The 25,789-nt window shown below is 42.7% G+C and overlaps 2 protein-coding genes across 4 annotated transcripts in view; one reads left to right on the plus strand and one right to left on the minus strand.

Annotated features, from left to right (window-relative positions):
* Positions 1–888: 888 nt before the first annotated feature.
* ppm1h (protein phosphatase, Mg2+/Mn2+ dependent, 1H) lies at positions 889–19,910 on the plus strand. Its single transcript, XM_054777524.1, has 10 exons — positions 889–1,296; positions 12,280–12,448; positions 12,767–13,123; positions 15,315–15,427; positions 15,499–15,583; positions 15,709–15,827; positions 17,921–17,984; positions 18,768–18,875; positions 18,935–19,086; positions 19,154–19,910. Exons 1-10 carry the CDS (start codon positions 1,067–1,069, stop codon positions 19,299–19,301), a joined length of 1,545 nt encoding a protein of 514 aa, XP_054633499.1. The 5' UTR covers positions 889–1,066; the 3' UTR covers positions 19,302–19,910.
* The window catches only part of mon2 (MON2 homolog, regulator of endosome-to-Golgi trafficking), a 58,524-nt gene continuing 47,790 nt past the window's right edge, over positions 15,056–25,789 (minus strand). For 2 of the 3 annotated variants that reach the window (XR_008570514.1, XR_008570513.1), the window contains 2 exons: positions 19,945–25,777; positions 15,056–15,853 (listed from right to left, as the gene is read on the minus strand). Coding sequence is in view for 1 of the 3 variants with exons in the window: in XM_054777515.1 (XP_054633490.1) it covers positions 25,611–25,777 (167 nt within the window). In the remaining 2 variants the exon portion in view is untranslated. Of the gene's footprint in view, positions 15,854–17,407; positions 25,778–25,789 lie in introns of those variants that run through there. The other variant, XM_054777515.1, reaches the window with a different exon arrangement.

A 25,789-nucleotide genomic window follows, 5' to 3' on the forward strand; every position in this document is an offset into this window, starting at 1 on the left:
AAAATAGCCCTGCACTCTTGCATAAAGAGATTCTTTGACTACTGATTGTACAATAGGAACTTAAAAAGAGCAGAGAGCTCCTGTTGCGTAGAGGATCTTTGACAAGTGTTTTTAAAAAATAATAATTTTGGCAGTTGACCATTAAAAACAGCAGAGCAATCCCGTTTTATAGAAGATCTTTGACAAGTGTTTTTTTAAATTATTATTTGTTTATTTATTTTACAGTCGGTCCTTAAAAATGGCATAGCTGTCCTCTTATATAGAGTATCTTTGACAAGTGTTTTTATTTTTTATTTTAGGGCCGTAAAAGAGCAGAGAGCTATATTTTGTGTCATATACATTCTTAAAAAGAGGAGAGCGGTCCTGTCATTTAGAGGATCTTTGAGTGTGTTTTTTTTTTTTTTTTTTGCAGTAGTCCTTAAAAATACAGGACACTTCTGTCATATGGAGGCTCTTTGACTAGTGTTTTTTTTTTAGTACATCCTTAAAAAGCCCAGAACACTCCTGTCATCTAGAGATGTGTAAAGTGTAAAGTGTTTTTGTAGTACATCCTTAAAAAGACCAGAGCACTCCTCTCACTTAGAGGATCTTTGACAAGATTGTTTTTTTTGCTGTTGGTTTACAACTGTTTTTGTAGAAGGTCCTTAAAAAGAAGCAGAGTGGTTATACACAGGAGCTTTGACTTGGTGACCAGCCCTGGGTGTACCCAAAAAGTCAGCTGGGATAGGCTCCAGCTTACACGTGACCCTAATGATGCGTAATAGAGGGTGGCTGGATGTGAACTGTTGCTAATGCTAAAAACAAACTGTTGCTAATGCTATCGCTAACGTTTAGGTCTAGCCATCTTGGTTGATTCACCTTTGACCTCAATCAGCATCAAACCTTGTGAAGTCAGCGGGTGAAGCAACTGGTAGGTCACGTGACCTGCTCTCGCTTTATAGGTGTGTGCGCGCGTGTCATGTATTTCCGCATTGGATGAGAGGCGCTCACACGGTAGAGTGTTCTTCCAGCGTGTCCGCCTCTCTAGTCTTCACGGTGGCCGCGGACCCAGTCTACCTCGGCCGCCATGCTGACGCGGGTGAAATCCGCCGTGGCCACCTTCATGGGAGGCGTGATGCCCGGCGGCGGCGGCGATACCTCCGGTGCCTCGGATGTGCCGTCCAAATTCCCGTATAGCAGACCGGAGTTCCTGGGGCTGTCCCCGGACGAGGTGGAGTGCTCGGCGGATCACTCTGCCAGACCCATCGTCACCATGAAGGAGAGCAAGAGTCTGCCGTGGTCCACCGGATATGCAGAGTGAGTATCCATCTTTTTAAATCTCTCACCATTTTTATTTACCAGTGATTCTCCTAATTTGGGTCAGCATACGCACATGTAATAACATCTAATACATTGTAATGGTATACTTTATTTCTAATTCATAATTCAACATGACCGAAAAGGACTAGGAAGACGCAGATTTTATTTAACTATAAATGATATCAGACACAGTTTTTCTTCCATATATCTTGTCTGCATCGTCTGCTTGTATTCTTTCTTAAACTGGCTCATATGAATGAGTAGATGGTTTAAGTTCCTTACTCACATTCCTCTGCAGCTTTACTCCCAAAGTTGCAATATTGACAATATTAGTGAAATTTAAATTCAGAGCACATGAAAATCATCATAAAAGGCAAATGATGAAATGAAAAAGCAAGATTAAAGAGGTACAGTACATATCATTACAACATACGGTGGAATAAGAGTACAATTTCAAATCAAAATGTGTGCCTTATTTTTTTCTTACAAGATTGTGCAGGCGTAATGTGGTGGCCGAGACACATCCCCCCCACCCCCCATGTTGGTATCATATGACCAACATGTTGATGCTGACCTGTTACATAATGCACATTTTTGTATGTGAGGCCAGAGGAGCAGGTTTGGTATGTTTGCTCGATCAATGTTTGCTTCTGTCTTTGATAGCCCGGAGCAGCATCTGAAAATCTGCTGCACTTCTCAGGTCTTATCTTTTACACAGTAATGTTGCACGATGGCCTAGACCAGGGTCAGCGTGAGTCCTCCAGGCCGTACCCGCACACTACATGACACGGCAGATTATCCGTTCACAAAGAGAGGCTCGTCTTTACGTAATTCTTCCTAACACCAAATCTTATCTTCATGCTGGTGAAAGGGACTACTTCCTGGAGCTACATTGTCTCAATGCAAACGTTCAAGTGTGTCACGTTCACACTTTAATATGTTGAAGATGCAGTTTTCAATGTGACTAACTGCTGCAACAGAAGAAGCAGGAAGGAGCAGCAAAGCCATGATGAAATGGGGGAAAAACAAAAAAAGATGTAATATTCTGAAAATAAAGTTGCATTTCTTTGAAGAAGAAGTGGCGATGTTATGAGGATAAAGTTAGAATTTGTCAAAATAGCTACATTGTTTTAGAAACTTCAACTAAAAGTACAAATTGACAATCGACGTATGTGCAAATAAATCCTAAAATGATGGCTCTCATCAAAAATTACAACTTTTTAATGACAAAATTAGGGCTTGTATTGTTGAATTATGACTTTGTTGTCTTAATATTAATCAGCTTTCATTTTGTAAAAATATGAAATTTCCTTCTAGTTTTACAATTTAATTTTGTGAGATTATTACTCCAAAAATTATTTGAGCATAAGGTAATGCAATAAAGTACCTAATTGTTGTAATATTACGGCTTTTTAAATCGTTTCGGTCCCTTGCAGGGTGCATGACAGAAAATAATTGAGAACCAATGATCTAACCCAAGGCAGGATAATAACAGATCCTTTGATGTTTCCAGCAAGCGTTGGACATTCTTCCCCCTGTTGGTGTGGAGGGTAAAATATCAGTTGCTAGCTTGTCTCCGTTATTAGTGTTGATGTATTCACCTGGAACTGAGATGATTACAAGCAAACATGATTCCCAAAGACAGGATGCGGCTCTTCCTCCAGCTAATCTGTGAATAATTTTTAATCCCAACACTGGAATAGAATGTAAATTTCCTCCATAATGAAAAAAAAACATCCACCCACTCACATATATCATCTTTGCTCTTTTTTTTTTTTTTTTTTTACTGTGCTCAGCATTGCAGCACCACTAGCTGTGAAGGATTGAGCTGTATATTTAGTTTAGGCTTAAGTGGGACATGTGTGTGGCGTAAGGTCAACCATCACTGAGCCATGTTGGGGATTTGTCAACAGCTGGCAAAGCAATGGGCTTTGCCATTGCGAAATCTCACTGGCAACACATTTTATCATATGATGAGATCCATGAGGAGATCCGTGCAGTCCCAGTAATGGCACTATTTGGAGAACAACATGTGTGTTTAAATATGGTATCAGAAATCTGAGTCAGACTTGTGATCATTGAAAAGAGTCAAGGGTGTCCAATGGGGAACGTGAAGGATGACACAGGATTAATCGTGCAGCTGCGCTCTACAGGAAGCTTTTCTCTTTGCTTGCTTGCTTGGAAGTAAGTAACTAAGTAGGCCGGGTTCGTCCTGGGATGGTCCCAGCAGAGACGGGACAAGCGGTTCTTGCTTCACAAGGACGATTTTGGCACGCGGTTAGCGTGAGTGTGCACTGTCATGTCCACTTAGCATGATCCTTCTGAATGGATCACTGAGTATCCTGACATTCTTTATGCTCTGATGCACTTGTCCTGTTTGCTAAAACAGTTAACGCTGCTCGTACGGTTTATTTGGTCAAGCAGAAACCCCGTCGCCCGAACCCTGGTGTGCACCAAGCAAATGGACCCACACCCATCTCTCAAGCGGTCTCGAGCCCTCCGTTCGCTTGATCTAAAATGTGAACGCTGCACTGTCCAGTGTTAAAACGACAGCAAAAAGCATGCAGAAATGACAGATATGTAAGAGAAAATGTGTTCCCTTTGCGTATGTAAAACAATGGTGCTCTCTAAAAGTATATTTTAGAAGCTTTTTGTGAAATCTGGTTAATACTGCACAATATAAGCATAAACGCATTTTGGTTTGGAGTATTTTGAGATAGGTCACATAATACATCACAAAAGCTGTCCAAACAAGTCCTAACTTTCTGCTTATGTTCATTACTGCGCAGCCTTTGGTCACATGACACAAATGCCAGTGCGTACCAAATATCTGTATCTTTTTAGAAGTTTTGGTCTGGATCAGAGTATGGAGGCCCTACTGTTGGAGATGAAACACAAACTTTCTTTCCACTGTTGTGATGGGGCTAATAATAATCACCGAAACAGTTAAATTAATTGTTGTTAATTGCATCTTGACGCTATTGAGGCAAAATGGAGTGCACTACTTGTCTGCAACCAGGAGAGGCGCTGTTGATTGAGTCTCTTACTACTTGTAGTTTGCTGTTAAAAAAAGAAGCAATGTGGAGTTGAGGGACGTTCACAAAAAGACAGAAATACTATCCTGGCGTGGAAACAGGAGTTGAACATTTAGCGAGAAGAGTCTATCCTCCAGTTAAAAACATAACATATTTTGAAGGACATTTAGTTAGGGGTGGGAATCTCTGGCCACCTCATGATTTGATGTGATTACGATTCAGAGGGCTGCGATGCGATGATAAAACGATTATTGATGCATCTCAATGCATCTTTTTTTGTGATGAGTAGCTTGTCCATTTTTATACAAAACATAGAGACATTACATTACATTACCTTAACACTGCATGAAGTCATGAAGTTAACCTTGGCATGTCCGACATGATGGAGTGGAAAAAGTTCTCCTTATCAGGAGTGGAAGTGGTAAATTTTTTTTGGCTTCTTAAGTTTAGAAGAAATAAATTTGAGGATAACTGGTTAGCTTGACGCCTTTGCAGCATATGAGTTGCAGTGTAGTGTAAACAATTAATAATAGGAATTAATAATAGCGCTCTAATAATGTTAAAACCCGTATTTAGAAAGTCAAACAGGTTTTCTGTGCTTTAAGTACACCTTATCCTCCTTCCTAAGCCACCACCTTATCATGGTGGAGGAGTTTGCGTGTCCCAGTGATCCTAGGAGCTCAGTTGTTGGGGGCTTTCGTGCCCCTAGTAGAGTCACCCATGACAAACAGGTCCTAGGGGAGGGACCAGACAAATAGTGTGTCATAAGACCCTAATGAAGAAAAATAACATTGGACCAAGATTACCCTCGCCCGGATGCAGGTCACCCTGGCCCCCCTCTGGAGCCAGGCCTGGAGGTGGGGCATGATAGTGAGCGTCTGGTGGCCGGGGCTGCACCAATGCAGCCCGGTCGGACACAGCCCGAAGAGGTAACATGGGTGCCCCATCCCATGAGATCAAAGAGTTCGGGTGCAGAGCAAGCTGGGTGGCAGCCGAAGGCTACAGAAGCTAGCTCTTGGGACTTATGATGTCACCTCTCTGGTGGGGAAGGAGCCTGAGCTGGCGCTGTGAGGTGGAGAAGTTCCGGCTAGATATAGTCGGACTCACCTCGACGCACAGCAAGGGCTCTGGAACCAGTCCTCTCGAGAGGGGCTGGACTTTGTTACTCTGGCGTTGCCTGCAGTGAGAGGCGGGGTGGCAATTCTTGTTGCCCCCCCGACTCAGGGCCTGTACGTTGGAGTTTAACCCGGTGAATGAGAGGGTAGTTTCCCTGTGTAGGGTAGGGTGGCGTAGGGTGGCTGGGCTCTCTCTTAGTGATATGGTGAGAAGCACTGTCGTCCGGGAGAAACTCGGAGTAGAACCGCTTCTCCTCCGCACTGAGATGAGCCAGATGAGGTGGCTTGGGCATCTGGTCAGGATGCCTCCAGGACGCAGGTGTTCAGGGCACGTCCGACCGGTTGGAGGCCTCGGGGAAGACCCAGGACATGTTGTTGCCCCTGCGACCTGATCTCAGATAAGCGGAAGAAAATGGATGGATGGATCTGGAACAAATGAACCACTACGAACAAGGGACGGCTGTAGTATTTTTGTTATATTGTACTATATTATTTTATTACATATGTATATGTTATTATACATTACCTGTATATGGAATTATTACGAAATATATAAATATATAAAACTTGTTGTTTTTACTCTGGAAAGTATCAATACCACCTTCTTAAATTGTAGTATTTAATAAAACAACAACAGTAATACCTCATTTATTGCGCTTAATTGCTTCAGACCTGATCGTGATAGGTGAATTTCTGCAAAGTAGTATTCGTTTTACGTAAATGGAACATTTTCTTAGTTAAAGCATAGAAAACCTGACATGAAATAACATCCTTATAGCCACGTTTACACTCCTATTACCCATTATAGTTGACATAAGAAAAAATAAGCCATGTAAGACCAAATAAGACGTGTGTTGCTGTAAATGTGTTCTGGTGCTAGGGGAGCTGAGTGGGAGGGGTGCGAACCGTAAGTGACGTTGAGGGTTCAGTTCAGGGTTGAGGTTTTCTTGGCATAGGTTACGTTGGGTTAGATATTATTGTGGCCGTTGTGAGATCAGTTTCACCTGCAATAAAAGCCTGTTGTTCCGGCAATCAAGTCTGGTGCTTGTGGGTCTCACCGAAACATTACAAACATTACATCACTGACTTTTGTTTGTTTGTGGAATGAGTGAAGTCCTGTAGCGTTTACTGTGGGAATGAAGCTGCATGAGTCTGTTGGAGAATGAGCTCTGCTGCCCCGCCATTGTTCCATGGAGCGGGTGGGTGGGGTTGTCCATGATGGAGAGCAGTTTGTCCAGTGTCCTCCTGTCTCTCACTGTTACAAACGCCTCCAACTGAGTGCCGATAACTTGTTTGGCTTTACAGACTAGTTTGTCCATCCGGTTTATGTCCTTTTTGCTGGTGCTTCTCCCCCAACAAACCACAGCGAAGTACAGGGCACTGGCTACCACAGACTGGTAGAAGATCTCCAGCAGCTTGCTGCACACATTGAAGGACCTAAGCTTCCTCGGTACATAGAGACTGCTCATGCCCTTCTGGTAGATAGCATTACTGTTTTCCTTCCAGTCCAGTCTGCTGTTCATGTGGACTGCCAAGTACTTGTATTGATTGGTCCACCACTGCCTCGCGGCCCTGAATGGTGATTGGCTCCACCGGACTAACCTTCCTCCAGAAATCGATCACCAACTCTTTGGTCTTGTCCACATTCAGGAGCAGGTGGTTTGCCTGGGACCATTCTACAAAGTCAGCAATCACTGTCATGTACTCCACCTCCTGTCCATCTCAGATACACCCAACTACTGTCATCAGAGAACTTCTGCAGGTGGCAGGACCTAGAGCTGTACTGGAAATCAGAGGTGTACAGAGTGAATAACAATGGAGACAGGACAGTCCCCTGCGGTGTCCCCACACTACTTACCAAAGTATCAGACAGGGACCTCCCCAGGGACCTCCCCAGCCGCACAAACCAGCTATGTGTGTGTATATATATATATATATATATATATATATATATATATATGTGTATATATATATATATGTGTGTGTGTATATATATATATGCCCACAGACTAGTAGCGAACGGAAAAGAAGACGGCTTTTTTGTGTCGAATACAGAAGATGAGGACTTTGATGGATTTGTGGATGAGGATTGATGAAAAATAACGTGAGTACATTCTAAAATACTTCAATTAAGTACAACCGAACTCAGTTTTGCTCCCGCTGCCGCATGCATGCTAGCGTATTTTTTAAAAAATTTTTTATTGTAGCGTCACTGGGAGCACGTCCTGTTCCCAGCCTAATTTGCGGTAATGTTTTGGTGCAAATGCTCTTAAAGTTACATGTTTGACCAGGAAATAGCAAGCTCAAAAGAAGACGGCTTTCTTATGTGGAACAACTGACAGTTTGTGTGGATCTTGTGAATGATTGTGACTGAGCTAGGACTCAGTAATTAAAGTCTACACACCAAGGCTTCATTGATTGAAAAACTAAACTTTTTTGTGCATGAAGCTTCTACTTAAGTTGGTAATTTGGCCGCTATATGCAGTCAGATATTGACAAAGGGAGACAAAATGGGTGGCCGCTGGCCGCGTTGGACAGGTGACTGCTATACACAGGGTCTATAACATGTAAATTTGCTGGGGGGGATTTTTCAGTGGCTGCTATAGGCAGGTGGCCGTTCTATAAAGGTGGCCGCTAAGACAGGTTTGACTGTGTATATATATATACTGCTCAAAACAATTAGAAGAACACTTCAAAAACACATCAGATCTAAACTGGGGGGGAAAATGATCTTGAATATCTTTCCTGATAATAAGTGGGTGATGTATTAGTAACAAAATGATGCTACATAATTTGATAGAAATGAAAATGATCACCCTATAGAGGGGGGAAATCAGAGACACCCCAAAAATGAAAGTGAAAAAATGATGCAGCAGACTGGTCCATTTTGCTCAAATGTCATTGTAGCAACTCAAAATAATTCTCAGTAGTTTGTGTGGCCCCCACGTGCTTGTACGCATGCCTGACAACGTCGGGGCATGCTCCTAATGAGACTACGGATGGTGTCCTGGGGGATCTCCTCCCAGATCTGGACCAGGGCATCACTACGGTACCTGGACGCATGGAGGAGATTCCAGGAGACAGGTAGTTACTCCAGGAGAGCTGGACAGGGCCGTGGAAGGTCCCTCAACCCTCAGCAGGATTGGTATCTGCTCCTTTGTGCAAGGAGGAACAGGATGAGCACTGCCAGAGCCTTACAAAATGACCTCCAGCAGGCCACTGGTGTGAATGTTTCTGACCAAACAATCAGAAACAGGCTCCATGAGGGTGGCCTGAGGGCCCGACGTCCTGTAGTGGGCTCTGTGCTCACTGCCCAGCACCGTAGAGCTCGATTGGCATTTGCCACAGACCACCAGAATTGGCAACTACACCACTGGTGCCCTGTGCTCTTCACTGACGAGAGCAGGTTCAACCTGAGCACATGTGACAGACCTGAAAGGGTCTGGAGATGCCGTGGAGAACGTTATGCTGCCTGCAACATCATTCAGCATGACCGGTTTGGTGGTGGGTCAGTGATGGAAGTTTGGTGCGTGGCCATTTTGGTGCCACCACTTTTGGACAAATTTGCCATACTGCCTCATTCGTGTCGATGGGCTCACCTCACTCTTCTCTGCTATGCTAGCGGCCCCGCCTCCCCTCACAGAGGTTGTATGAGTGAGAAGAGGGCTCACTTTGTTCAAGCCTTTGCTTCATGGAGCAAACGCGCCAAGGGGCTGAAAACAAGCACAGAGTAACCCTTCTTGCTGCCTGTTTGGAGGCCAGAGGAAGAGGAGGAACAGTGCATGCGTGCACCTGACAATATATCGAGGTCGGCAAAATGATCTTGTTCATTTGCTTTGTGTGATTATTTATTTGTTATTGCGAGCCACTGACACCTAGTGACCCGTGTATAATACTACATATCACGTCTTTGAATGCGTCTTCTGAATACCTTTGCAGTATATTGGTATTTTCCGTTTTTATGCTAAAAACTTTAGGCAAAAAAAACGTAAGATTTGCTTAAATATGCTTTTTTTTTTTTTTTTTACTAAAAGGCCGTTTTCAACCGCAGTATGATTTATTAATTGATATATTTTTTAAAACCATGATAGTGACGCCACGAAATTTGAAGCATGAAGTGGTGAGGATTACTGTATTTATTTACTTTATTTATATACAATAACTACTATTAATCAAATTTCTTAATTATACATTTTTTTTATTTGCAATTTGGCGGGTTTTTAAAGTATTTTTTCTTCCATACACTATTGTTAAATTTATACAATGTTATGCTGTGTTTTAAACCCCCAAAAATGTGACTGTATGCTGTTATGCTGTTAAACGGCAACGGTATCACCCTTTTTGAACTTCAAAAGCCACCGATTTATGCAGTTTTGAAACAATATGCAAGAAAAGATGAGCGTAGACGCCGTTATGCAAGACCAGTCGGGTATGTCAGAATAATTCAGCTTTGAGGATGTACATGAGCATGACTTTGCCTAAAATTCTCTGCAAGGAAAGACCAAACACTCAATAGACTTACAGTATAAGGCTTTTGGTGTAGGAGCTTTACATTTTGACCACTGATTTGCCCTTAATGCATGTAAGTTGTCTCAGTCACACGGTGCAAAACTTGAACATTCTCTCCAACACAGGAGTGGACGTCACGCTGTCAAGCCTGCGTGTTCAGAGCTTGCTGTTGTTGTTGGAACAATGTAGGGCATGCACTGCTGCTACCACATCACCAGAGAAACTCACTTGGAATTTTGTTTTCAATATGCATGAAGTGTGCAAAAAAATCTGCATTGTAGAACAAATAAGTGTGAATATCAATCTCTTGCAGAAAAAGGATGGAAAGTCATTGAAGTGATGGAAGTTATTTGTGTCCGCGTCTCATGTCATGTCACAGCCCTGACAGGGTAATTAGGGCCACGCCATCATCCCTGATGTGAAAGGAGGTAACTGAAGACGACAGGCCGGGTGTCAGATAGTGGAGTCGCTTCAGGGCCACGACGATACCACCACTCTTGATGAAAAGACTGGAAAAGCTCAACTGTCATTCATCTAGCGGACTCGGGTCAGTCTCAGATGTACACGCTGGAGGCAACCATTCCTTATATCAAGCCGTTAAAGGTCACATTTGGTTTGTTTTTCTCTGCAATTGTCATTGAAACACTTGTCAGAGGTGCTAAAATAGCTAGACTGTTTAAAAGTGCTTGTAGTAAGCCCTACTGGGAACACGCCGTTTTGTGTGTGATGAGCTGTGTTTGTATCTAAGAAGCGAGATTGTATCGTTTGTCCACTTTTTACATAGATACTGTAACTCTACACTTCATAGTAGATGCCATATATCACATACCAGGGCTCCAGACTGCGACTAAATGGTCGCAATATATAAAAATATGAGACATTGCAAGTGAATTTTTCATCTACTCGCGCATGTGCAACCAGATAAAAGTACGTGTCCTGTATTGAGTTGACAAGGCACGTCTCTTATTACAGCGAGAATGAAAAAGTTTGTGAAATGTGGAGTCCATTGACGACAGCTTGTCACAGTCGATGCCAACGTGTGTGTGATCGCTCACGTTAGAACCGCATTTCAGTTCGACTTTTCTACCATCTTTGTTTACACATTTTGCCTGGCTCCACTGTCCCTCTCCACCTAGCCTCTGCCCCACAACCTCCAAGTGTGCCCTTTTTTTTTTTTTTTTTAACCACAGTAAACAAACAAGCAATGTGGTTCGTTTGGAGCTCGTGTTTTGTCCCACTGGAAAGCTACGATGGCTATCACGTTCATGAGGTACGTGCTAACTTACTTTTTTAAAGTGTCACTTAACAATCTTACTCTCTTGTTATCATTATAATAAGTATGTCTTCAAAACACTATTTGTGTGTCTAAGTTGTTTAACATAAACATATAGTGTGTCCAGCTTTAAAATAGTGACGCTATCACGGGATCTTAACGGGAAGCTCGTGAACTACCAGCTTTGCTAAAGACGAGCAAAAACTGTTTATGCTGCTGCGTCTTCTAGTTTTGCACCTTTTTAATTTTTTGGTTGTGTAATGTTTTATCGATGTTGTGTTGTTTCCCTAAGAGATGGTGTGCTCTTAAACAGCCTTTTTGTCGTTGGGCCCTTGTGTCTTATTGAGACAGGCCTTTCTTTTTCTATTTTATAATATTTTTTTTTTTTGTTTTTGTAGCTGTTCCATGTTGATATAAAATATAAATAATAAACATTTCAATTTGTTTTTTATTATGTATGGTTATTTATTGTTTAGATAATACAGATCATACGAGGATTTAAGCAACACTTGTGAGCTGAAAGAGCAGGTCTTTTTGGGGAGCCGAACAAAAGAACCGGCTACATTAAAAGAGCTGAAATTCTCCTCAGTATTAGCCATTGCTAGTATAACTCTCATATACTGGTACTGACGGGCGCGTGGTCTACAAGAGGAAATAACCACCAACGTCTATCATTAGCGGAAAAAAACATTGGCATCAACAGCTGCGGCTTTTTATTAACTCCAGCAGTTTACGCCTTGATGCTGTTACAACATTGGTTCTGTTGCTGAGGTGTTGTGCAATACACTGGTTAGTAAATGACCGTTTTTCCTTTTCCACTTTCTCATGCACTTCAAATCATTATTACAGTTCAAAAATGGACTTGTTTTATGTAATGAGTTTTTACCAGCCTCTCTCCATCGGTTTCTTCAGATGATTGATTCGTGGTGTGTGTAAGGATGTACTTCCTGTCACACTCTATATGTTTGTTTTAATAGTCATAAGGAGGTCACATGATCCAAAGGCTTATTGTTTTAACCAATGTTTCAACTCACTTCTGTCTCCCCAGGGTGATCAACGCAGGGAAGAGCACTTTGAATGAGGACCAGGCTTGCTGCGAGGTGCTCGTGGTCAAGAGAAGACCACCAGGGAGCTCCCCAGCGTCCAGCCGGGGCCTCGTGGCCCGCCGGAGGTCCTCGCTGCCGAACGGAGAGGGTCTGGGCCTCAGGGAGGACCTGGTATGTCCCCACGCATGCTTATCGCTGAGTGGAAGATTAGATAATAGGTTGATTTGTAGCGTTCCAGCAGAAGAGAGCAAAGTTCGAGGACAAATATTGTCAAGATAGTTGAAATAGACTTTAGTCTGGCGCTAAAGTCTTGTAATAACAGCTAGAATATTTAAACTCATGCACTGGACTTTTCATTGGGTACACCTGTACAATTAAATAAAATTCTCTTTTCACATTAATGACTGGATGTAATGTTTGTTTACTTTTTGCAAGGCGCTGTACATCCACACTAACGACTGGATGTAATGTTTGTTGCTTGTTTCCAAGGTCAACGCGGACAACCTGACCTTCCACTACTGGGCGCTGTTCGACGGTCACGCCGGTTGCGGTGCGGCCGTGGTGGCATCACGCCTTCTCCATCACCACATCGCCCTGCACCTTCAGGAGGTCATGGACATCCTGTGCACGCCCGACCTCCAGCCCCCAACCTGCCTGAGTGAGGAACCCGCCCGTCACAACCTCGTCCCGACGTCGCAGCGGGCCCTCACCAGGGCCGTGTCTCTACGAGGGGCGGCAGGGGCACCGGCCTCGCCCAGTGCCCCGCCCACCCGCTTCTTTGCCGAGAAGAAAGTGTCGCAAGAGAGCCTGGTGGTTGGTGCCATTGAGAATGCTTTCAAGGACATGGTAATCATCACTTTCACGACTGCAAGTCCAACTGTCATCATAAAATAACTGTATTTTAAATCTATGGAGGGTTGCATACTTTATATAGGAACAGCATATACAGCAATGTATAAATGGATGACATGCATGGGAATAGGCAATGCCGACTTGCACCTCCTCATTTTGACCACCAGGCGGCAGCGTGTAATTGGCAATGAAGGCCACTGACAGGGAAACAATTCCAATAATTCATTACCAATACTGTATGCATCGTTTGGATGTGGCTAGCAGTAAGTTTAAAAACACGTCATAGAGCTTGGATATGACAGGAGTGCTCTGCTGTTTTTTTTAAAAGGACCCACTGCAAAAGTGTGTGTCAAAGATCCTTTATGTAACGACAGCGCTACACTTTTTAAAATAACCTCCTGTTAAAAAAAAGAAAAAAAAGAACGCTACTCAAAGATCCTTTAAATGACAGGAGCAATTTGTTTAGTTTTAAGGACTGACTGCAAAAGCACTAGTCAAAGATCTTCTATATGTCAAGAGCGCTCAGCTATTTTTAAAGGACCCACTGTACTGCAAAAAAAAAGAAAAGTCAAAGATCCTCTGTATGACAGGAACACTGTGCTGTTTTTTTAAAGGATCTACAGCAAAAGAATAAAAATAAAATGACAGACACACACTGATATTTTCAAGTCAAAGATCGTCTATATCACAGCAGCAATCTGCTGTTTCTAAGGATGTGGCTGACCGAAGTGTATTTGAGGTACTATACTGTAGAAGGTTACCGTAGTATTACACACAGCATGTAGTACCTGCATGGGATGGTATAGTGTAGTGTTTGTGGTAGGGGCGGAGGAGGAGGAGGAAGGTGTGGATGTTTATGCAGATGTTTCCATTATTAAAGAGTTTGCCTGCAGGGGGTGGAGGATGCGGCCAGGATAAATATGTATGGCTGGATATGGATTCATAATTCATACACAACGTGAAGGACACATTCGCACATCCTCACCAGGCCCAAGCAACGTGAGCAGCTTCACTTCCAAACTGGTTTTTGATGAGCCCACTGACGGCTTAATGATTCTTGTAATTAATGAACAGGTACTGTAGCCCAGAGCCATTTTATTCTGCTTTACTTCTCGCTCAATGAATCGAGCTTAATTAAACAAATTTAATTGTGTTTTATTGCTCCATGATGGCCTCGTCATGAAGCTATAATGATCATTAAGAATAGCATCTTTGTTGGGGTTTTCTACGTAGCAGGTCAACTATTTCCATTTGCTAGCTTGTTAGCTAGCAGGGGAGCCAGCTAGATCGATCCATTGATAGCCAGATGGCAATGAAGATAAAGTAGATAGATAGGCAGACAGACTTGTCAAATTTCTAAGATCACGTTAAAATACGTCGCGTATTTTAACTAAGTAGTTAGTATCTAGTAACTAGGTATGCATCAGTATTGTTGATCAGGCCACTACCACTCGCGCATCACCGCCACCTACAGGGCCGAAGTGGAACAACACCTGTTCAATGGTAGAATTGTGTGTGTTGTTTGACAGTTTACTAGTGAAGTGCGATGCCACTGATTTTGTTTCCTCTCCGATACTGAGTAAAATTCAGGCAGGTAGTCCGATACAAATTCACCTAATGTGTCTGGTAAATTTGAAAAAGTTGTGTATATTATATCATTGCATAAAGAATACAAAACATTGAATTAACTCATAGCTTACATCATTTATTTGAATACATTATTAATTTGAATACATTAATTTGTTTACATATATTTAAGTATATTAATTATTTTATATAATTTAAGTAATTTATTTATTAAATTATATAAAATATGTGAAAATGGTATTTTAAATGGACAAAAAAAAGAAAATTTGCGAAAAGAATAAAACTATTTAAAAAAAGATGAATTATTAAGAACTACGATAAGACTGAAAACTTTATTCACAATTCACACATGGCTTCGTTTACAAACATTACCTCAAATGACCAAAGTATCAAAAATATGGATATTTTGATATCCATGAAGAGCTGGTATTTGAAGTATCAATATTTCAGAATTGATCTGCACATCACTACCGTTTACATTGGTGCTATGCTCGTCGCTAAGCTAGGAGGGAAGAACCAACCGCTGTCATCAGCGTCATTCTCAATCAAAAACAGCTGAGAAGTTGAGGATGTTGCATGTTTGTGTGTGTGTGTCTAGGATGTCCAAATAGAGAAGGAGAGGGCCGTCTACAACATATCGGGAGGCTGCACAGCTCTGGTGGTTGTCTACGTGCTCGGTAAAATCTACGTGGCCAACGCCGGCGACAGCAGGTGAAGCCCAAGACGCATAACTTTGGTTTTACAAATAACCTCATAGCCTTTTCCCAACATTCTCCGCTTAGAGCCGTCATCATCCGGGGAGGGGAGGTCACCCCGATGTCAAGAGAGTTCACACCGGAGTCAGAGAGGCGGCGACTGCAGTTCCTGGTAGGAAGAACACGCCTCCTCATCTCCCGTGTAGCACAGCTGTCGCGTATGACCTTCTCCTCCTCTCCCCGCTGTGTGTCTGCAAATCCCCACCAACCGTACCGTGATCACGTGTCCACCAAAAGGCGTACATGCAGCCTCACTTGCTGGGAAACGAGTTCACGCATCTGGAGTTCCCCAGAAGAGTGCAGAGGAAGGAGGTGGGGAAGAGGATGCTGTACCGTGACTTCACCATGTCGGGATGGTGGGTTGATGCTTGCTCTGTTCACACTGTGAATGGAAGAAAATGTGGAGTTGAAAAGAGCAATGTGTGCTTTTATGTCTCCAAAAGTGTCCAATAAGACTAGAAAAAGTCACTAGATTTATCACAAGTGGCCTTTTTTGCAAAAGAATGCTGCGAAAGAGTGCTGTGGGTTACCCAGCATGCCTTGCGGTGTGTGCGTAGGAGTTTATTTTGATGTCTGTGTGGTGCAGTACATAGATAAAGTTCAAATAGGAGTTGAGCGTTATTGGTCTCGCCTCAGACGGTCCCTCATCTGCTTCACAACGCCCTCAAAAGGCCCTGGAAGCGACACAGTCGTCATTTTTCTCTGGTCTGAAGGCACATGTTTCATTCATACAAATGTGTGTCTTTCTCCGGTAACCTTGCTGCTGCTCTGAACAGAAAGGGCGTGACATTTAGTCCACGGCCGGTCGCTCGGCAGACGAGGTCGATAGTGTGTCACGTGGTTGTCATACACACTATGCACACTACAGTATGTACACGCAGTACATTTCTGCAGTGCTGCAGCTTCCAGACGCTACACCAGGGGGTGTCCACACTTTTTCAGAGGCTACATACTGAAAAATGAACAGAATCAAGGGCCATTGTGATGTTTTGTCAACTGCATCATAGCTTTGTGATATTGGTGGAAAAGTTCATTATTAGTATGAACTTCTTGGCTATTTTTCCCCCATATTTGCTGGGGTTTTTTTTTCAAATGTTTCAACTTTTTTCTTACATAATCTTTGGAAGTTTTCTTTGTGTAATAGACTTTATTCCCATAATATTATAACTTTTGCCCCAACCTAATTTTCCCAAAATGACAACTTTATGTTGGTTTGTTTCTCATATTATGGCTTTTGAAATATTCCATTTTTTCTCCCCTCATATGAGTTAATTCTTGTTGGAATACAGCGTTTTTTCTGTTAAAGGGGTATTTGGGATTTTTTGACACAAAGTTGTACGACATCCCCATCAGCAGCGTAGTCCATCAACAGCGACTCACCCCCCCACTTGGCCCCCTAAGTCCAGTTCTGGTCACATTTCGATGATGAAGAACGTAGTTCCAGGTAGTCGCTGGGGTTACGCGAGTAAGAAGTTTGGCTTCTCAAAACAATGCGTTCAAAAGAGTCACACATTTGCATCACAAAAATGCCTCCTTGAAAAAAAATCAGACCTCACAAATGGGTCTGTGTTATATTTGTCGCCTGTCCGTTCTTGTGTATGTGATTAAGACGCTTGCATCTTCTTCCGCAGTGGAAGCGATTTGTGAGGTCTGATTTTTTTTCAAGGAGGCATTTTTGTGATGCAAATGTGTGACTCTTTTGAACGCATATTGTTTTGAGAAGCCAAACTCCTCACTTGTGTATCCCCAGCGACTACATGGAACTACGTTCTTCGTCACCGAAATCCGGCCAGAACTGGACTTAGGGGGCCAAGTGGGGGATGAGTCGCTGTTGATGGACTACGCTGCTGATGGGGATGTCGTACAACTTTGTGTCAAAAAATCCCAACTATCCATTTAACATTTTTGACTTTATTCTCGTAAAGTTAGAGCTGTTATCTTATTGTGAATTTTCTTCTCATAATTATGACTTTATTCTCATAGCACTTTTTCCACAACCTAATTTTCCAAAGAATTTGTTGGGGTTTTTTTTTTATCTCATAATATTACGACTTTGGAAAAAAAAATCTTCAATATTTAATATTTTAATATTATTTTGCCCAATAATATTACCGTAGTCTCGTAAAATTACCACCTTTTTATGTAAGATTACAACTTTATTTGAATATTTTGCCTTTATTGTGGTAAAATGACTACTGCTGTTCTTAAATTATGTTTTTAGAATGTGCCATGAGCTGCACTTTGGACACCCCTGCACCAAATGATGGATGAGTAGTGTGAGCATGGTGCATCATTCACACTGTTACATGTGTACAGTAGCACTGCAGCAACTCTTCATTTTCTTCCAGTAGTCTACGTTGTGCAGTACCAGTGTACTTTTCTGCATTGCCTGCTGGGAAACAAATTCCTTTTGTAAAAAAAATAATAAAGTGCTGTGTGGCGTTTACAGGGCGTACAAAACCATCCAAGATGAGGACCTGAAGTTTCCCCTCATTTACGGCGAAGGCAAGAAAGTAAGTAATTTTACGTTCTCAGTTGTTGTGGGTACTTTCATCGCAGTACAGTTAGATTACTACATTCACCCGAGGGAGATGCCAAGTCAAGGAGAGATAGAAGGAAGGTGTTTGCCGAGTGATACTGCTCCCTAGTGGGTTTAAATGTTTCAAAAAGCGCCAGGTCATACAAAATTGTCATTACCTCTGCCAAGCGCAGTGGTTGTTTTTGCCGGCGTTTCTGATTGTGTTCAAAATAACGTGAAAAGTTCTGAATGGATTTGGATTAAATTTTCAGGAACTGTCACAAATGGGATATGCAAGAAATTATTATATTTTGGAGGTGCCAGTTTTTTTTAAAGGACTCTTTAACATTGCGAGCTTGGACCATTTTCAACATTTGTGCAAATAACTCCACAAAAAACGGTCAGATCACTTGGGGAAAAAAATACAGGACAAGTTTCCAACAGGTTCTACAAAATATCAAAAGACTGATCCAAGAAAATGGAGGATTATTATTTTGGTGGGCCGCACGGTGGTCAAGTGGTTAGCCTGTCGGCCACACAGTCACAGTCTGGAGATCGGGAAGATTCTCCCTTGGGCATTTCTGTGTGGAGTTTGCATGTTCTCCCCGTGGTCTACACTCTTGATTGCTTCTCTAGTTATAGCTGTGGCTGTAGGCAACCGCTAATGTTTTTTTTTTTTTATAAACTCCACAAGATCAGTAGCTGCATTTGAGGAAATAACATCCTGCTAATTAATTAGATGATGATCCCGTCACTGATGCATTTATTCTTATTTTAGGCTCGCGTGCTGGCGACCATCGGGGTCACAAGAGGCTTTGGCGACCACAGCCTCAAAGTCCACGACTCCAACATCTCCATCAAGCCTTTCCTCTCCTGTTGTCCAGAGGTTAGCATTCCCAAGCACATCAGTCCTTGCTTCTTCTCATCACATGCATTTCCCTTCAGGTCCAAGTGTACCCGCTGGCACAGCACCAACACGGTGCAGACGACGTCCTGGTTCTAGGGACCGACGGGCTGTGGGACGTCCTCTCCAACCAGGAAGTGGCCGAGGCCGTCACCTGTTTCCTGGCCAACTGCGACCCCGACGACCCACACAGGCGAGTTTAGACATCTACGTTGTAATTAATGGTACTGTTTTTGAAATAGTCCTTTCTGCCACATCAGGTACACCATGGCCGCCCAGGAGCTGGTCATGAGAGCTCGCGGCGTGCTCAGGGATCGAGGCTGGAGAATCTCCAACGACAGATTGGGGTCCGGAGACGACATCTCGGTCTACGTCATCCCGCTCGTGCACGGAAACGTGCAAGACTAAATCACAAACTTTCTCGTCCCATGTGGCTCCTTCTGACATTTCTCCCACGCCGTGTTGTATGAAGCCATATTGTACTCGATTGGATTCTGATTTCTACTACTCGTAGTAATGCACAATATTTCAAAATGTGAACTTGTAAATACATGGTTTTCATATTTGTACGTTTTAAAAAAAACGAGCTGAAACTTTTACAGTGCAGACAAACCAACATGAATGACACTTAGTGATGAGAAACGTCTCATTTCTCATCAGGTCATGCTGTAATGACAAAGTTTGGCCACTCTGGCTAAGTGGCAGTTGTAAAATCTACCTTTGTATCTCATGTTTACTTTTTTTTAAATTATTTAAGAATGAAAAAGGGCCAGCCACCCCATATTCCTGTTCCTTTTTCCTTCTGTAGTTTCATCTCATGTAAATAATGGTGTCTTTCTGTACATGTACATTTTGTACATCTTTAGATGTCTGTTGTGTGGTGGAAGGGTTTCCTACCAGAATTAAACTTTTTTTTTTTTTTAATTAAAACTGCTCAGTCACATCATACAAAGAGCTGTTTCTAATATTTTGACCCGCTTATGTGGCCAAATAAGGTAACACGACAGCAGTAAACATTACTACACAGAATTACTGAGTAGTTTGTATGTACCTAATAAAGCGGTCATGCTCCCACTGAGCGAGGTGGTCATCGTGATCAGTCCTTCGCTCTCCGGTCCGCTGCAGGAGCTTGAAGGCCATCTGGTTCCCCGCACGCCGCCGCAGCACCCGCCTCCGGTCACTGCAGTGCTGTGCTGGCACGACACTCGTCTTTCTATGTCATCGCTCTTGATCCCAACTTTGGCAAAAAAAATGCCAGGATGAGCTCACTTTCACCCTTTCAAGACTATATGCTGCAGATTGGATGACGGCTATGATGACACACTCATTCCCGTGGGTGGCCTGTTGTTTTCAAGGTTGGATCATTCAAAAGTAGCGCTGGATCACTGTCACAACACTCCACGACCATGACATCATTTTAAATATTGAATTTATTTGATACCGTGTTACCCAGCAGTGACAAAAAAAAAAAAAAAAAATCAGAATTGTGTGAATGCTGATACCAAAGAACGTCTGTTTAAGGTTGGATCATTAACTCCTTCAATCCCAGCCATTTTTCAAACCCCTTCAGTTTTGACTGATTTCAAGGCACACAGAATATTATACACAGAATATAACAATCACTATAGAAACATGACACCTACCAAAATTAAGATTAGACTTCTTTCATCAGAAAAAAAAGTTTGTTTCTACCTTTTTCCATTCTTTCATAATCAGCAGTAGAGCAGAGGTAAGTTTCAGGAAAATATCAGTTCCCAATAAGAAAAGGGAGAAAACCAGCTTTTTGTGAAGAAATACATTTCAAGCATAACTTTCACTTTGACACAAATGTTTTGCTTTTGTGGCAGCTCAAATATCTAAACTATACCACAACATAAACACATCAAAATAACTAGTCAAACTTGTCGATAGCGGCCACTAGAGAGAGTCTGCAAAAGTGGCCGCTATAGACAGGTGGCCTCTATAGACAGGTTGGCGTCCAGTTTGAATGTTGACCAGTAGAGGAAAAGAAGAAAAAAAAGGGAAAAAATAATAATAATGTTTACCAGTAGAGGGCACTGCGGATAAAAGTTGTACAGCACTACTAGGCTTGTTATTATCATGGTTCATGGTTTTAATCCTGAACATGCATGAGTCAAACAGTAGTACATCACATAGTACAATTCACAATTTTGCATGTTCAAAAAGGAGTAGGAAGAAGCAAAGCTTATTTAATCCTACCCCTCATCAGTTTCACATCAGTTGCAATACATTTATTCACCTCTTATTCTTCCAAGTGTACTTTGTAGGTCTACATGACAATGTAGTGCAATCATAGCCAAGGTTTTTACTTACTAAAAGGAAGCTAGAGGCTTAATAATAACTGATAGAATATATCCACGACCCACAGAAAAAAGCTGTGCTAGTAATGTCTTACGCTTGTTTTTAATATTTTACTTTTTATACGGCAGAGTGTCATTACAGCTTTAGTTCATCAGGAAGTGACGGGAAGTGACGGTGGGCGTCCCGAGCAGGAGAGCTAGGCTCAGTGCTAGCTGTGAGTTTGGAGAGAGTTGGGAAGTGTGTTTATGTTGGCGTGGATGTAAAGTCCTGCAGTGTTCTCCGCTGTTAATAAAGCCATTAAAGTGCATCTGCGACGTGAGTCTCTCCTTCCCCACAACAAGCGGCATTACAGTATTGACCAGTGCACACCAGGAAATAAACGGTGTCAATTCTTACAGGCATTGGCTGGACAGCTATGTAGTGGGGCTTGTTTAACCTTTGCCTTGTGGGCAAGCAGGAAGGAGAGACGATGCTGAGAGATGTGTGTGTGTTCTGAGCTGCTGTCTGGTGGCCGCGTTCAATAAATAAAGTTGGCAGAAGCAACAGGAGAAGTTTCCTTCTTTGCTTCGGAGCTGAATAACACTGACAAGTTAACAGACTAGTAGCGAACGGAAAAGAAGACTTTTTTTGTGTCGAATACAGAAGATGAGGACTTTGATGGATTTGTGGATGAGGATTGATGAAAAATAACATGAGTACATTCTAAAATACTTCAGTTAAGTACAACCGAACTCAGTTTTGCTCCCGCTGCCGCATGCATGCTAGCGTATGTTTTTTTTTTTATTGTAGCGTCGCTGGGAGCACGTCCTGTTCCCAGCCTAATTTGCGGTAATGTTTTGGTGCAAATGCTCTTAAAGTTACATGTTTGACCAGGAAATAGCAAGCTCAAAAGAAGATGGCTTTTTTATGTGGAACAACTGACAGTTTGTGTGGATCTTGTGAATGATTGTGACTGAGCTAGGACTCAGTAATTAAAGTCTACACACGACGCCTTCATTGATTGAAAAACAAAACTTTTTCGTGCATGAAGCTTCTACTTGAGTTGGTAATTTGGCCGCTATGTGCAGTCAGATATTGACCAAGGAAGACAAAATGGGTGGCCGCTAGCCGCGTTGGACAGGGGACTGCTATACACAGGGTCTATAACATGTAAATTTGCCGGGGGGGAATTTTTCAGTGGCTGCTATAGGCAGGTGGCCGTTCTATAAAGGTGGCCGCTAAGACAGGTTTGACTGTATTTGCAAATAGGAACACCATGAACTATATACAAATTTCACATTGGGAACTAAACTGTGTGTGCATGTGTTAAAATTTCCCTACAAAGCGTAACCTTCTGCATGCTACACTCCTCCATGCTCCTCCTCCTTGCTGTCGAGTGTGTTTTTACATGCAAACGATCCACGCCGAGCTCTTATCAAATGCACTTCAACCATCTTGTGGCCGTGTTTAAGGCTTAAAACTGCTCAAAGATTGACATGTTTTATTGTGCCACTGCATCATCACCTCTTTTTGCCTCTCACGCCAAAAAAGTAAAGGACGTACTGTATCAACCGTATTTGGTTAACACATCATAGCAATTATTAGATACCGTGTAACTCCTCCCCCTAGTGGCTGTGAGGAGAATTGAGTTTAATGACAGAACAGAGTGACTAGTGAATACTTTCAATGGGTGTCATGACACATTATATTCTGGAATTACATAAATACTGTTCATAGCTGTCAAATACAAAAATCAATTGTGACTGTGGCACTGCAGAACACCCTGACACAGACAGAAAAACGTTCCCATTCCACATCGGTGGAGTGTACGCAGAACAGGGTATGTAAAAGGCCAGCCCGGCATTCACAGACATGAATGTAAGAACTCCCGTCATGTGCATGATGAGTGGAATGTGCAGAGCGCTATCAGCACAGATGCTAGTGGGCAGAAAGTGCAGCCCAACACTGTCACAGAACACTAGTGAGTGTCATCTCATACATATTTCATATCATCTCGTGAAGGTCAAACGCGCCATCCAAAATAAAGTTCCACTTTTTACCTTTGGTTCCCGAAACGGGCCTTCTCCAAAAATGTGCTGTTTATTTTGAAAGGCAGTCCTGGGAAAAGCATTACAATACATCAAAAATAAGAGTTTATTGGTCCCGAGTGTAAGGAGTGTACACATATATGCAAATCTCCTATTCCACGCACTTTGCAACAGAATCATGGCATATTAAAAATAACAAATCAACGCCCACTTTCAAATTGAAAAAATGATTTGTCACGGTCAACCGGACCAAATCAGCCCTGAGGGTAAATAGGGTAAGCTTATATGCTTATGCTACCAAACTATAAAACAAATCAAATAAGAATGTACACTTTCGGTGTCCCCCTGAGGTGCATCAAGAGTTAAGACAGCGGCCCGTCTCATTTCATTATCTATCTATCTATCTATCTAGACCCCCCAAGAATCCCCCCATTGCCTAGCCTGGCTGGCCGGCCATACTAATGTGCCGTGGAGGCGCCAGATGCTGTCGGGCGGCAGAGGAGAGCATTTCAAACACATGCCCTCCATCAGCAGCCCACTGGCTTGACCTCTGTGAGGACACCGCAGACGCCTGCGGGAGAGAGGAGCGGATCATGTGGTCTGCAACTCAAGCGAGGCAAATGCCATCCAGATTTAGCATAATAATCCGATTATTACGGCAACAGCTGTACACATTTGCTGGATTGCATCTAGCTGCAGCACACTGTGGCTGATGCAGCACAATCTGGATGAAAGGACACGGAGGAGGGCCGTGAAGGCAGCATTGTGGGATACCTTTGTGGGCAGCACAAGCCACGTCACTCGTCTCCACATAGCAACAGCACCGTTGACCTACATGCTGCCATGCTGCTACACACACACACACACATACACACAGTCAGGCGTGCTGCATAAATTACACACTCAGGTCATGAATCACTCCACCATTTTGGAGGCACATTTTAACCATAAAAAAATGAACGAACAAGTAAGTAGTTTCCCCAACGGTCCCTGAACTACTTTATTTGACGAAATAGTACTCCAAAAGGGGCAACAAGTCATTTTCCATTACAATTACACGAATTTACAGTCTACAAACATGGTCGAGCGCCATCTTAAAAAGAGAATACTGTGTTTTATAATTACACTATACCTGAAGATAGCGTCAAAAGGCGGAAGAACACATTGGCTTGTTCCCGGGGATGGCTAGCAGCAGCGAGAGGCACTAGCACTAGCAAGGCAGTAGCTTGCGCAGTCATCTCCATTGCGGGCACAGTCACAACCCAAACAACAGCACAAACTACTACCTCAGCCAGTACGCGGCCGACAACAACAAAAAATAAAGAAAATGTCTTCAAAGTCGACCGAAAAGAAAAAGGAGCGACGTTTATTTTTTTCCCGTTTCTTGGCGTAGCCTTCCGCCAGTCTATAGGTCTTCCGTTGGCGTGGTAGTGTGGCTTGGCGCTCGTGCGCCGACTTGAAATAAAGAGCGAAACCCCGCCTACTTAGAGTTGCTCCACCCCGCCCCCCTGTGTCCACCTCACATAACCCACACTGGGGGGTGTTCAAGTACACTACTGTACTCTTTCTGTTTGAACGGCAAAAACTGACCAATATATTGAGAATAAGGAATAGCGAATACGTTTTTCAAAAAGAATGTACACATTTGGTCCCCCCCAAGGTGCACTGAAGGTTAATTTCATCATTTCACCAGTTATTTTACATTGTCCATCACTTTGCACACATTTTTAGCAATCATAATACATGTATTGTGAATGATTAATTAAACTGCGTTTTAGGAGGCTAGTTATAAAAGCTCCTTCCCTCAAATTAAAAGTAATTAGAAAAACAACTCATAAAAAGCAAATTAATACATAAGAAAACTGTCACGCACACGCAGAGAGAGAGAGAGAGAGAGGCCCACTGATTGTAGAACCGTCCCATTTATTGACTACATCCATCACAAGATGGCCGGCTAGTGATGTCATGGAATGTTGCAGCTCAGATCTGTTTCCTTGCATAAAATTGTAACTGTTGAAAATGTTGCAAAAAACAGAAGTGTTCATATTCAGACCCATAAGGCCTCATTTTTTTTCTTCTTGTCCCTCTTCATTACATCAACTCACACTGTACATTGACTTTTTAAAACATTGCGGTCAGTCAGTACATGAGAATGGAGGAAAGAGGGGCGAAGGCGGGATGCAGCCAATGATGCATGTAAAAATGAGAAATCATTTGCTTTGGCCTGAGGAGGTGCTCTTGAGTCTCAGGTCACTTTGGGTGTCCTCATGGATGGCGCTCTCATGGAGTTCATGTGTGTGCACTTTTAAAGCACATGGATCAAAAAGACACATTCAAGATTTTTTCATCATTTAAAAAAAAAAAAAAGTCAGGAGTCTCCATTTTGGACCACCCTGGTGATGGGGGGCTGCATGAAGTCTTTAAAGGGCCCCAGGGCCTCCTTCAGGGCCGAGCTGACCTCCGATGAGGAGCAGGTAATGCACTCCACCAGCGTGGGGTACAAGGCGATCACCTGAGCCCACGTGTTGTCGTCCACTGCCGAACAAA

The sequence above is a fragment of the Dunckerocampus dactyliophorus genome, chromosome 5 (genome assembly GCF_027744805.1).
Source record: "Dunckerocampus dactyliophorus isolate RoL2022-P2 chromosome 5, RoL_Ddac_1.1, whole genome shotgun sequence".
In the NCBI taxonomy this organism is placed as follows: Eukaryota; Metazoa; Chordata; class Actinopteri; order Syngnathiformes; family Syngnathidae; genus Dunckerocampus; species Dunckerocampus dactyliophorus.

Excerpts from the sequence above, each read along its gene's own strand:
- ppm1h (XM_054777524.1), top strand. The coding sequence starts at position 1,067 with ATGCTGACGCGGGTGAAATCCGCCGTGGCCACCTTCATGGGAGGCGTG. Across the intron at positions 15,828-17,920 it reads GACTTCACCATGTCGGGATG|GGCGTACAAAACCATCCAAG; the intron begins GTGGGTTGATGC and ends TGGCGTTTACAG. Across the intron at positions 18,876-18,934 it reads TCCTCTCCTGTTGTCCAGAG|GTCCAAGTGTACCCGCTGGC; the intron begins GTTAGCATTCCC and ends ATTTCCCTTCAG.